The sequence below is a fragment of the Puma concolor genome, chromosome C1 (genome assembly GCF_028749965.1).
Source record: "Puma concolor isolate L17-30 chromosome C1, mPumCon1.1.hap2, whole genome shotgun sequence".
NCBI lineage: Eukaryota > Metazoa > Chordata > Mammalia > Carnivora > Felidae > Puma > Puma concolor.
The window spans coordinates 93,221,515-93,235,936 of NC_141674.1; the positions used below are offsets into that span (position 1 = coordinate 93,221,515).

The 14,422-nt window shown below is 36.7% G+C and overlaps 1 protein-coding gene across 3 annotated transcripts in view; it reads left to right on the top strand.

Moving 5' to 3' along the window:
- STXBP3 (syntaxin binding protein 3) overlaps positions 1-14,422 on the top strand; it is a 63,175-nt gene that overhangs the window by 14,156 nt on the left and 34,597 nt on the right. For all 3 annotated transcript variants that reach the window (XR_015254946.1, XM_025933462.2, XM_086717732.1), the window contains exons 2-6: positions 4,839-4,888; positions 5,473-5,554; positions 10,216-10,292; positions 12,727-12,805; positions 14,134-14,234. Coding sequence is in view for 2 of the 3 variants with exons in the window: in XM_025933462.2 (XP_025789247.1) it covers positions 4,839-4,888; positions 5,473-5,554; positions 10,216-10,292; positions 12,727-12,805; positions 14,134-14,234 (389 nt within the window). In the remaining variant the exon portion in view is untranslated. The remainder of the gene's footprint in view (positions 1-4,838; positions 4,889-5,472; positions 5,555-10,215; positions 10,293-12,726; positions 12,806-14,133; positions 14,235-14,422) is intronic.

Below are 14,422 nucleotides of genomic sequence, written 5' to 3' on the forward strand. Positions count from 1 at the left end.
TTTTTGATCAGCTCATTAGCTGTTGTTATTTCCTGGAGATTCTTCTGAGGGGAATTCTTCCACTTGGTCATTTTGGATAGTCCCTGGCGTGGTGAGGACCTGCAGGGCACTTCCCCTGTGCTGTGGTGTATAACTGGAGTTGGTGGGCGGAGCCGCAGTCAGACCTGATGTCTGCCCCCAGCCCACCGCTGGGGCCACAGTCAGACTGGTGTGTGCCTTCTCTTCCCCTCTCCTAGGGGCGGGATTCACTGTGGGGTGGGGTGGCCTGTCTGGGCTACTTGCACACTGCCAGGCTTGTGATGCTGGGGATCTGGTGTCTTAGCTGGGGTGGGTAGGCAAGGTGCACAGGGGCAGGAGGGGCAGGCTTAGCTTGCTTCTCCTTAGGTGATCCACTTCAGGAGGGGCCCTGTGGCAGCAGGAGGGAGTCAGATCCGCTGCCGGAGGTTTGGCTCCGCAGAAGCGCAGAGTTGGGTGTTTGCGCGGAGCGAGCAAGTTCCCTGGCAGGAACTGGTTCTCTTTGGGATTTTGGCTGGGGCATGGGCGGGGGAGATGGCGCTGGCGAGTGCCTTTGTTCCCCACCAAACTGAGCTCTGTCGTCAGAGGGCTCAGCAGCTCTCCTTCCCTTTGTCCTCCAGCCTTCCCACTTTCTGAGCAGAGCTGTTAATTTATGACCTCCCAGACACTAAGTCGCGCTTGCTGTCGGAACACAGTCCGTCAGGCCCCTCCGTTTTTTGCAAGCCAGACTCGGGGGCTCTGCTTGGCCGGCGAGCCGCCCCTCCGCCCCGGCTCCAGGAGGCTGTTATAGTAGTTGAGTGAGAGATGATGAGAACCAAGGCAATGCTGAGGACTGTGGCAGTCACCAGAAAGAACAATCAACACTGCATGATTATTGGATATGGGAGATGGAGGAACTATCCAAAGACTATGACTAAGAAAATGTCACTAAAACTCTTAGAGAAGTCTAAAGCAGTTTTTAAGGAACTATAATCTCAATTTGAGGCAGGTAGGTGCTTAAACCTGTACTGTATAATTGAATGATGGAGAGTTAGATTTGCAAAAAATTGAAGACTGATGGGGGTTAGGGGGAATGAGGAGAAGCTGGTCCAAGAGTACAGACTTCAGTTGGTAGAGGAGTAAGTTCTGGAGCTCTAATGAACAGTATTGTGATTACAGGTAGCAGTACTACTGTACTATATACTTGGAAAGTTGCTAAGGTAGATCTTAAATGTTCTCACCTCCCAAAATTACTAAAAGAATGGTAATTATCTGTTAGCTAACATTACGGTGGTAATTATGTTGCAGTATGTGTATCAGATCAACACATTATATATTTTCAAGTTGTGTTATGTGTCAGTTGTATCTCAGTAATGTTGGGAAAAATTGAAGGCTAGATCTAATAGACGAAACTTTTAAGGACAAATATGGTTTCTGAGAAAGAGACTAGAGCAAGCAGAGAGTAGAGAATTGAATCAAATATATCCATATTTGGGGTGCTAGAGAAATGGATGTAAGGTCAAATAATTTTCATTAGTATTTGGAGGAAATACCTTTTTAAAAAGTTGTCATATTAGTTGATGTGATTTCCTTTGACTCCCCTCCAAACATACCTTACCTTTGACCATATTACTTTTTTTGGATGCACCTAATTTCTAGTCCACAAAACTGGTTGTTTATCATTTATTGGTTTTTTTTTTTTTTGAAGTTTATTTATTTTTGAGAGAGAGAATCCCAAGCAGTCTCCATACTGAGAGCATGGGGCTCCATCCCAGGAATTGTGAGATCATGACTTGAGCCTAAATTAGGAGTTGGATGCCCAACTGATTGAGCCACCCAGGTGCCCCTATGTTTTGTTGTTAAGATGCTAACACTAACACTGTCTAGGTATCTTCATATTCCAAGGCAGCACTATCCAGTAGAAATATAATGCAAGCCACATATATAATTTAAAAGTTTCTAGTAGCCACATTAAAAAAAAGAGAGAGAGAAACGGATGAAGATAATTTTAATAATAAATTTTTCAAAATATTTATTTGGGGGGAGGGGGCAGAGAGAGAGAATCCCAAGCACTCAGTGTGGAGGCTCATGCGGGGCTCAGTCTCATGACCACAAGATCACAACCTGAGCCGATATCAAGAGTCAGATGCTTAACCAACTGAGCCAACCAGGTGCCCCTAATAATAAATTTCTAAAATATTCTCATTTAAACATGTAAATATAGAAAATTAATGATATTTTCTATTCCTTTTTTTTTTGTACTAGGTCTTTGAAATCTGGTGTGTATTATAATTATACTTACAGGACATCTCAGTTCAGGCTAGCCGTACTTTAAGTGCTTAATGGCCACATGTGATGAGTTTTTACCATATACATCAGTGCAGTTTCTAAGGGTTTAAAGACTATAATGAGATGAGTTCTTCCTAGGGAACTCTTCAATCTGCTCCATCATAAATTCCATGAGCATTTATTTCTTTGATTTTCAGCTTGTTTGAGGTATACAGAAATAAAGCAAGCTTAGAAAGGGAAGTGGCATAGTATTTTAGTGTCTGAACTCTGCCTGAGAAAATCCTTTATCTCTGCCTATAGAGTAGAAGAAACCAGTGCTTTGGGTTTAAATTCCCAAATATTAAACACTTTAGGCTTTTGCTGTAATTCTCATTTAAATTTATAATCTTCCTGGCAGGGGCGCCTGGGTGACTTAGTCAGTTGAATGTTTGACTTTGTCTCAGGTCATGATCTCACAGTTCCTGAGTTTGAGCCCTGCATCAGGTTCTGTGCTGACAGCCTGGAGCCTGCTTTGGATTCTGTCTCCCTCTCTCTCTGCCCCTCCCCCACTCGTGTGCACTTGTGTGCACACGTAGTCTCTCTTTTTCTCTCTCAAAAATAAATAATAAACATTAAAAAAGCTACAATCTTCCTAACAAACACATATAAGCACCTTAACTAGTATTTCTTAACACTTTCAAGCCTTCCCAATCAAATAAAACCTTCCAGATCACACTTCTTATGATCAGTATTAGTAATCCTTATTAAATATACCCTCTGATTGAACATGTCATTTAATGTGATGCCAAAAATTGATGGTATATTTCCACAAGCATTAACTTAAAACAATTAAAGTTTAGGTATTAAATTAAGAAGTAGAAAAGTTTATCTTTTAATTTTTTTATTATTTTTTTTTTAAGTTTATTTACTTATTTAAGTAATCTCTATACTCTCCCTGGGGCTCAAACTTACAACCCTGAGATCAAGAGTTGCATGTTTTGACTGAGCCAGCCAGGCCTACCCAAGAAGTAGGAAAGTTTAAATGAATTATATAAACATCTCATTACCAGGAATTAATGAAATTAGAAGTTACTGTAATTTACATTTTAATTATATTTTACTTGTTACATACTACATATCAGTTTTCAAAATTGAAAATTAGTAAAACTTTGTGAGGAATTGTCTTATTATGAGGTAGAACAACAGATATTTGTGTTGATTGCCTATGTGTGTTATTTAATACATCAGAAAAAAATTTTTGTTTATCAGTGAACTAATTTAAAAAATATGTTTAGGGGCGCCTGGGTGGCTCAGTCGTTAAGCGGCCAACTTCAGCTCAGGTCACGATCTCGCGGTCCGTGAGTTCAAGCCCCGCATCAGGCTCTGGGCTGATGGCTCAGAGCCTGGAGCCTGCTTCCGATGCTGTGTCTCCCTCTCTCTCTGCCCCCCCCCCCCCCCGTTCATGCTCTGTCTCTGTCTCAAAAATAAATAAAACGTTAAAAAAAAAATTTTTTTTTTTTAATTTAAAAAAATAAAAAATATGTTTAGGTTAATTTTAAAAATCATTACAACGAACATGTTAATATTTATCGATTATAAATCAAGACTGAATATCTGTATCCTAATGTTGTAATATAAATTGTTGAAAATTGTAATGCAGTAAACCAGGAAGAAAAGTGCTTACCCAATTTTGATTGTCAGATGTAATTTAGCAATGGGCTAGTTAGGGATTTTCCTATGAGTTTTTTTGTTTTCGTCTTGTTTACTTGGGGTTTAAGTAGAATAGGAAAAAGCAAATCAGATAATAGTTTCAGAAATATTTTCCAGATATATTTATATACTTATATTGATATTTTATAATACTTTTTTTTAAACTTTTTTAAAAATATGTTTTTAATGTTTATTTTTGAGAGAGAGAGAAAGAGACAGTGTGAGTGGGGAAGGGGCAGAGAGAGAGGGAGGGAGACACAATCTGAAGCAGGCTCCAGGCTCCGAGCTGTAAGCACAGAGCCCAACACGGGGCTCGAACTCACAAGCCATGAGATCATGACCTGAGCCAAAGTCAGATGCTTAACTGACTGAGCCACCCAGGCATCCCTTAACTTTTTTTTTTTTTTTTTTAATGTTTGTTATTTATTTTTGAGAGCAGGAGAGACAGAGCAGGAACAGGGAAGGGGCAGAGAGAGAGGGAGACATAGAACCTGAAGCAGGATCCAGGTTCCGAGCTGTCAGCACAGAGCCTGACTCAGGGCTCAAACCCAAGAACTGTGAAATCATGACCTGAGCCGAAGTTGGACGCTTAACCTACTGAGCCACCCAGGTGCCCCTATAATACTTTAATTCTCAAAAATTTAAAAATATATTACATTTTAAAGATAGGTTAGGTATTAAAGAGAACTGAATTTTTACTTAGAGTTTAACAGGTATATATACTTTTTATGTAAGTTAGCAGATTTTCAAATTGGGTACTTCCCGATCTTTTTGCTCTTTCAGTAGTTATTATTATGTTTCTAATTGTTGATTTAAATTTGTAAATAATTGTGTTTTTTGTGTTTTGTTTTGTTTTTTTTTGGCAGAGATAAAAGCAACAGTGTTTGATGACTGCAAGAAAGAAGGCGAATGGAAGGTAGAATGCATGTTTTGCCCTTTAATTGAGGACATCAACCTATTGTCCTTATTATACTTCTGTAAGAGTGTAGAGTCTGGAACCATACTGACTGCATTCACATCATAGCTTCACCACTTGATAGCTGTGGCTTCTTAGGCAAATTGCTTGACCTCTCTGTAATTTGTCTCTAAAATAGGGATAATCTTACCTCATAGCATAGTTGTAAAGATTAAATTAATTAATCCATGGAAAATAAGAACAGCACCTGGAACAATTATTATTTTGTAAGTGACATTTTATAATTGTAAGAAATTTGATGTTAAACACAAGATACATTTAAAATGAACAAGTTTTCTGCTTCAAAATGGAAATGTTTCTATTTGCTTATGTATAATATTATATGTATGTATATTGAGAAAATAAATCTCTAGGTCATACAAGTTAAGAGGTGAATTGAGATAATTTTGTTTACTGTCCTGATATTTTCATTTTATGTTATAAAAGGTTTATGTTTGAGTAAGTTTAAAGGATTAAATTGTGTCTATTGTGAATTCTTGGCAATCAGGTACTTACACTATTTCTTAATATATATTCATTTTAAGATAATGCTTTTAGATGAATTTACCACTAAGCTTTTGGCATCGTGTTGCAAAATGACAGATCTTCTAGCAGAGGGTATAACTGGTAAGTGTTACCAATACTCATCATAAAAACTTTTTTAGTGTGATTAGGAAAGTTTGGAGTAATAATAAATTTTAGTTAGTCATTGTGTTTTTGAGGGGGTTATATTTCATTATTTTTATAACTCTAGCCATAATAATAACACTGGACATTTCTCTGTGAATCTTCAGAATAACCCCTGGAAGTTTTTTCTTAAGCTTTGATTGGGGGAGGGGCAGAGAGAGAGGGAGACACAGAATCTGAAGCAGGGTCCAGGCTCTGAGCTGTCAGCACAGAGCCTGACGCAGGGCTCGAACTCACAGACTGTGAGATCATGACCTGAGCTGAATTCGGATGCTTAACCGACTGAGCCACCCAGGTGCCCCTCTTAAGCTTTGATTATAAATCAGTGCCTCTGACCAAGAGTAAGTCAATTGCCTTGTTGAGTTTGTTACTTAAATTTTTATTCTTGCATATTTGATAAGGATTTTATATGCTGACACTACGTTTACCTCAGTGTTTTTACTAATGTTGGTGGTTTTCATGTATTGCTTTTAAGTAGATAGTAAGATTTATGTTATAAAATCAATTTTTGTACATATTTACAAGTGTATAATACTGACTTTGTAAGTTTTTCTTTATTACCTAGAAATGAAGCGGTTAATTACAAGTTTAAATCAGCTTTATGGGGCGCCTGGGTGGTTCAGTCGGTTGAGCGTCCAACTTCAGCTCAGATCATGATCTCACAGCTTGTGAGTTCAGGCCCTGCGTCGGGCTCTGTGCTGACAGCTTGGAGCCTGGAGCCTGCTTTGGATTCTGTGTCTCCCTCTCTCTCTGCCCCTAACCCACTTGCATTCTGTCTCTGTCTCTCTCAAAAATAAATAAAATATTAAAAAAAAATTGTTTTTAATCCGCTTTAGAATAACATTATGAAGAAAAACATACTGCCATAATCTTTCATTAGGGCAGAATTGTTAATGAGATTTTAATCTCTTTGGGGGATGATACCAATATTTTATAACATTTATAATCTTACCATTATCCTTAAACTCCTCATCCTTTCACTCATTTATTTACATTTGATCTTCATGACAACCCTTTAAAGAGATTTTAAATACCCCCACTTGTAATGAGGAAACTAAGACTCAAAGTCGAATACAATTCTTTTATGTTTTGGAATTTAGTGTAGTATGTGTACTGTCTCGTCACTGCTACTTGTGAGGTTCAAAAGTACACTTGGGGTGCCTGGGTGGCTCAGTTGGTTAAGTGACTGACTCTTGATTTTTGGCTCAGGTCATGATCTCATAGTTTGTGGGTTCGAGCCCCACATCGGGCTCCGCAGCTGGCAGCTTGGAGCCTGCTTGGGATTCTCTCTGTCTCCCCCAAATGTCTCTGTCGCTCTCAAAATAAATAAATAAACTTAAAAAAAAAAAAACTACACCAGTATTTTCTTTTTTTTTTTTTTTTTTCAATGTTCATCCATTTTTGGGACAGAGAGAGACAGAGCATGAACGGGGGAGGGGCAGAGAGAGAGGGAGACACAGAATCGGAAACAGGCTCCAGGTTCCGAGCCATCAGCCCAGAGCCTGATGCGGGGCTCGAACTCATGGACCGCGAGATCGTGACCTGGCTGAAGTCGGACGCTTAACCGACTGCGCCACCCAGGCGCCCCTACACCAGTATTTTCAAGAAAACCTGAGCAGTGTATACAAAGGGAGGATTATCTAAAAAATTTTGTAATAATTATTTTGATACTTTATTATTGATCATATATTCAGCTTGTCTTCCTGGTCTTTATGGCCTTCTCAATGGAAAAACTCTCAACTAGACATTAAAAGATTGAAGCCTTGATTTTGCTGACACTGGACAAATATAGTATTGATTAAGCCACGAAGTTTTTTTTTTTTTTTTTTTTTAATGTTTATTTATTTTTTTTGAGAGAGACAGAGACAGAATGCGAGTGGGTTAGGGGCAGAGAGACAGAATCGGAAGCAGGCTCCAGGCTCTGAGCTGTCAGCACAGAGCCCAATGTGGGGCTCAAACTCACGAGCTGTGAGATCATGACCTGAGCTGAAATCGGATGCTCAAACGACTGAGCCACCCAGGCGCCCAAGGCCATGAAGTTTTTTAAGTTCCAGAGGCCATTCTAATTAGCAACTAAAGTGAGAACCATTTTTTTAAGGTTTTTTTTTTTTTTAAATGTTTGTTTATTTTTGAGAGACAGAGACAGAATGCAAACAGGGGAGGGGCAGAGAGAGAGAGAGAGGGAGACACAGAATCGGAAGCAGACTCATGCTCTGAGCTGTCAGCACAGAACCCAACACGGGGCACGAACTCAAGAACTGCAACATCATGACCCAAGCTAAAGTTGGACACTTAACCAACTGAGCCACCCAGGTTCCCCTAGAACCATTTGATAATATGTATGAAAATATAATGAAGCTACAGAACCATTTTGCACTGTAAGGAGGTTTTATTTCATTTTTGTAACCATTGTTTATTACTGTGTGTTTGGTGTTGATAGATACTCTTCAAGGAAAAAATTCTATTGCCAAGTAAGTTGGGATATAGCATTAGACAAAGCTAAACAGGTTTCTTTTCTTTTTTTTTTTTTTAATGTTTGTTTATTTTTGAGAGACAGAGCAGGGAAGGGGCAGAGAGAGAGGGAGACACAGAATCCGAAGCAGGCTCCAGACTCTGAGCTTTCAGCACAGAGCCTGACATGGGGCTCGAACTCCAAACCGTGAGATCATGACCTGAGCCAAAGTTGGACACTCAACTGACTGAGCCACCCAGGTGCCCATAAACAGGTTTCTTGAGGACTTTCCAGAGTTGTTTTTTTCCTTAATGTTTATTTATTTTGAGAGAGAGAGAGGAGAGCATGAGTGGGAGAGGGGCAGAGAGAAAGGGAGAGTGAGTATACCAAGCAGGCTCCACACCATCAGCACAGAGCGGCGAGATCATGTCCTGAGCTGAAATGAACAGTCAGACACTCAACTGACTTAGCCACCCAGATGCCCCTGACTTATTTAACTTCTGAATCTCAATTTTCACATTTGTAAAATGGCAATGAGTATTTTGATCTTGTTGGGCTATTGTGAGGTTTTAGATTAATATTTAACAGCCATTCAGGCATCCTGTAAAAACCTTTTTGTTAAATCACTTATTAGTATATATCCATTTTTCAGGGAATTGAAGAAGTGGCACTTTCTGCTATTAATAACCAGACATTTCAAATTATTTTCAAAGTCTGTGTTCTAATAAATCATACCACAATATTTTCACATTTTAACATGTACATTACTCACCAAGCATAATAGTATGTATAGCGTAAGATGACTATAAGGCACTTGATTTTGAGTATTAAGTAATAAAAGTAAGTTTGCACAGATTTAACTAATCTTTTAAAGGTGAAATTACAATAGTTGGGAATGGAGATTAAAATTAAATATTTCCTTGGAAACCTTATTTGATATCCTGTCTAATAGAAGCTGTGATAAGTCTATACTTTACTAATATAAATGTAAGTATGAGAAGGTGAATCACCATATTTACCAGAGAAGTTCAGCAGTAGCCTTCCTTGCCTATCAGGTTAATCTTTTTAATTCTTTCCAGGTCTTTTGCCAGCATTAGTCTTGAAAAGTGGTTCTCTTGATTTGTAGAATAATGCTTAATTTTTTTAAAATATAGCTTTAATAATTAATTTGACAATTTAGAGTTTACTAGTTTTTTGTTAGTTTTTAATGTTTTGGGGTTTTTTTAAGTTTATTTTTTTGAGAGGGAGAGACAGGGCAAATGCAAGCGTGGGAGGGTCTGAGAGAGGGAGAGAGAGAATCCCAAGCAGCCTCCACACTGTCAGCACAGGGCCCGGCCCGATGCAGGGCTCAAACTCCCGAAACTGTGAGATCATGACCTGAGCCGAAACGGAGTTGGATGCTTACTGAGCCACCCAGTCACCCCTAGAGTTTACTAGTTTTAAATTCACTTTGTTTTATATTTGTTAATTTTATGAACTTCTTAATTTCAATAATAAAAATATAACAGTAAATTATGGCGATATTTCATTGTTAAAAATACTTTAAAAATATTGCGTAGTTTTAAAAGAGTAAGAGTTAATTGGCAGTTTATTTAAAGAATGTTATAGTAGTTAAAAACTTGGGTTCTGGAGTCAGACAGATCTGGGTTAGAATCCTACCTGTTCTACTTTCTAGCTTTCAAGTTACCTAACTTCTTTAAGTCTCAGTTTCCTAATTTGTAAAATACTTATTTTATCAATTTGTTATATAATAATTATTAGAAGGTTTAACAGATAAGTAATGTTAAGGACTTAGCCTGATATCTGGTATTATATTTGCTATTACATTAGAATATTTTTAAAAAGAAATACAAATTTTAATTTTTAATGCATTTTCTTGCTTCATGGCATGTTGATTGCTTACACTGGTAGATGTAACTATGAAATAGCTGTTTCATCCTTTTTTCTTATGATGATTACTTAGCCCAGAATTTAGGTTTAGGGAAGATACAATTTTGGGATTTTTTAATTTATCAAAGGGAGACCAAAAAAATGTTAAACCCAGGATATGTTAATGTGTTTCCCTATTATAAATAAGTATAGTTTTATTTTAAAATTGTTTCAAGTGTATAAATACTTGGTTATATAAAATGGACTTTTTTTTTATTAGTTGTGGAGAATATTTATAGGAATCGAGAACCTGTCAGACAAATGAAAGCTCTTTATTTTATCTCTCCAACATCAAAGGTGAGTATTTTGAATCTTTAAAAAGTATCTTCCTCATTTATCATTGACATCATTTTCTCATAGGCAATTCAAAGCAATAAAACATCCTTTATTAGAAAAATAGTGCCATAAACTAGTTTGCTTAGGAAAGTTTTTCTGTGTTAGAAAATTGTTTCATTTGCACTCTTAATGAGAATGTATAAATGAAAGAATTCTCCCCTCATATCTGAAAGCAGAATTTAATTGTATTAAAATGATGAAGTTTGAGTAGTTTGTTACTCATGCTATTCCTATGCAACCATATTTTTGGAGGATAGAAATGTACATAAAAGAAATAGTCTTGGATTAATCCTTTATCGTAGTTACTTCCTGTAGCATACATGTGTGTATATACACATATATGCATGCATATATATGTAAATATATCTTTTACGTCAAAGGAATTAGTTTATAATCTGTGATTGAATGCATATTAATGCCAAACTTTTAGAGCCAAGTAAATATCAGATTCCTTTATTCTAATTTTTTTTTTTTAATGTTTATTTATTTTTGAGACACAGAGTGTGAGTGGGGAAGGGGCATAGAGAGAGGGAGACACAGGATCCAAAGCAGGCTCCAGGCTCTGGGATGTCAGCACAGAGCCCGACGCAGGGCTCAATTGTGCTACCCAGGTGCCATGTCAGATTCCTTTATTCTGTACAATATTTGAGAATGGATTTTCTAATACATTCTTTGGCTGTTACATTCATCCAGAATGTTAAGTTGGCAATTGCAGTTTCATTTCTTCTGATTCTAGCAGACAGCAGGAAAAAAAACAGATATTCACTATTTAGTTTCTATATGCTGGCTGCTGGTGGGTTTTAATGACATTTTATATCTTAATGCTAATTCTTATCATTAATAGATTAATAGTAGGAAAGACTGTGTGTCCATTGAAAACGAGATTTCTAGGAAATTTTAATGATTTAGGTAAATGTTCATTTTTAATGTTAAGTGACAGAAGCAGGATACAAAATTGTATATTCAGTAAAGGAGCAAAGGGCTCAGAGAAAATAGTACCTGAATGTGACTCTTTTTTCTACTATAACCAACTCCAGTTTCTCTTTCTGTCCTGAATCAATTACCTATTGGGCCCCATAGCCCTATGGGTACCAGCGAGGGCTTGAGCTTATTGGATAGTAGTGGAGAAGGCTAGTGAGAGACTTCCTTCCTTAGTAGCTGGGTAAGCACCTTAGACACCAGCATGAGAGTGTTCCCAGCCAAAGTCATAAAATGACAGATTTCTGAAGAGTTTAGCTTGTAAGAGATCTCTGAACCCCAGGTGAAAGGTCATTTGGTGAAAAAGCAAAGCCCTGGTGGTTTGTCTGCTTATATACCTACAGCCCAGAGAAGGAGAAATCTTTTTGCCTTCCCCTCTTGTAGAACTGCCTGTATTTAGGATTCTTCAGCAACAAACCTAAACCTTCAGTGAGTTAACAAAGGAAAGCATCAACACATCTAAGTGAGCCAAGCTGCCAGAAAGAGGAAGTTCAGTAAGAATGAAGAAAATACAAAATATAGCTGCTTAGAGAGAAGGATGATGAACTGAACAGAAAAATGATAACACATAAGAAGAGTCTAGTACAGCATATAAAAAACTTCCTGAAGTTCAAAAGTATGTGATTTCTCCGTTAAATGGTTAATTGCATAAGAGGATAATCACTATTGAAATTTGAATTAATAGTCGAGTTAAAATGGAATATCTCAAAGCAAAATCCCAAAAAACAAAAAAAAACCAAAGTCATGGAAATCATGGGCGAAAGATAAGAGACTTGCTGGATTGATCTATGAGGTCTAACAGAAATAGTTCTAGAGTTCCAGGAGAAAAAGGAACAGATGGAGGAGAGATCATTACATTCTGTATTCCTCATTTTTGCTTTTAGATCATTGTATCTTTAAAACTACCAGCACTGAGGCATGCAAGAACTACCAGACTTTATTACCTGCCATTCCCCTCCTTGCTGTCGTCTACCAACCTCTGGGTCTTTCATTATCCCTTAACAATTTTACTCCTAGCTCACTGTCACTCTCTTCAGCACTTTCCCAGTTACAGTCACAATGCTTTCATCATCCAGGTGGATAACATTTCCAGTATGCTTATTGGCTTTTCAGTTCCTTGATTAGTTATCTTCTAATGGTCTGTGTGGCTTCAGCTTCCCACTCACTGGATCGTTCCTGGATCTTCTCATTGCCAAAACAGTACTCTGTTTATACGTATTACCTTACTACTTCTTAGGTTTTTAGCTGTTACTGGTTAGACAACATAGCATTTTTAAAAAATCAGCTTATAAAGTAAACTTTGAGATAGTTAAGGTTTTGTTTTATTATCGAAAAAGAATAATCTTAGTTATTTCAAAGCTAGCACGTTTAAATTAGTATTTTGTTAAATGTGTATTAACATCTAACCTTTTTTAAGTCTGTAGAATGTTTTTTACGTGATTTTGCAAGTAAGTCCGAGAACAAATACAAAGCAGCATATATATACTTCACTGACTGTAAGTAGCTTTGTAAAAGTATTGCTTCATTGTTTAAAATCCTATTAATTATAAAGTATTTCTTACAGTACTGTTATAATATTAAGACTTTCAATTTATTGCTTGTTCTAATTAGATTAGAAAAAATCTAAAAATAAAAGATCATATCTGTCCTAATTCATATTAAAGTGATAGAAAATTAAATTCTGAACCAGTCATTTTTGCTGGTATACAATGGTGGGGGGTTGGTAGTGAGAGCTGTATCTCAAATTTTATGCTGATGAAGGAGGAATTCTTTTTTAAATCTAAGTTTTAATTGGGGATTTGATTATGTAATCAAAAATAAGACCCTTTGGGAGGGTACTGGAGAAATTGCCATCTGTTTGGCAAATATTAATGGAGAGAATCTCTCACATTTCTCTTGCAATGCCATATGTTCAGATAGAAAGCAGCTAAACAAAAGCATCACAGAGAAGTCCAGACACACATATAATTCTGCTTTATGTTATATCTTACATAATTATTTTGCAAAATAAAAATGCTGTTCATCTAAGTGTAGTCTTAGTCTGTGCTATTAGAAATTCATTTTAAGCAGTATATTGTTTTTCCTATAAGTTATTATTTATCTCATGCCTGGTAATAGTTTCCATTTTAAATATGTCATGCCATAAGTATTTGTGTTTTAAATAACTGTATTACACAGAAATTCATGTTATTAGAAGTTATAAAATTTAATGAATGTGAAGCCTCTTTTAACTTAAGGAATCTTGAGGCTGAAGAACTTCATGTTAAAAGACACTAGGACCCAATGGTTGATGTTCCAACCTAGATTTAATAGAGATATAGACAGGTAAAGGGAGGGTGGAGAGAACAGGCTCTGGATTAGTCTCAGGATTTCCTGACATTAGAGAAGGTCTTGAGATACAAGGAAAAACTAACAATTTGTGTGGGATGGTTGCACTTAGTGCCACATTTAGAAAAGCAGTATAAATTCCTAAGAAATTCTGAAAGTCCTATGAAAGTTTATTAAGCCATGAGTTTGGATCTGATTTTCCTTCCTAACAATTTTAGTTTGCTGTGTAAGCAGCCCTCTAAGGAAATAATCATAAGTTATGGTGCCTATGAATGGGGAAAATGGAATTTCTGTTACAGCCCTGTTGGCTAGAATACATTTGCTGTGTAAAGTGAAGAAAAATATTTACATATTGTCTCTGTCCTCATAGTAAATTGCTTTGTGAAAGTCACTAATTATATGTAAAAAATAAATATTCTTGCATGTTAAAATGATTTATTCCAAAGAATAAAAATTTAGATGGAGTTATATGCTTTGATTTTTCCCCCCCTCTCAGTTTGCCCTGATAGTCTCTTTAACAAAATTAAGACTTCTTGCTCCAAATCAATAAGAAGATGTAAAGAAATAAATATTTCCTTCATTCCACTTGAATCTCAGGTACTTTCTTGTTTTACTTTTAATTTTAGTTTATAATGGATTTAAAATTTTGGTTTTATGAGCTTACTTATTGTTAATAAGGTATATCTTAAAGATGTTTTAGATGAAGGAAAGGAGAGGAGCATAAATTGGAACAGAACATTATGAAAGTGGAGCTTAAATTTCACAGCTGCCACTAAGTGCTGTGC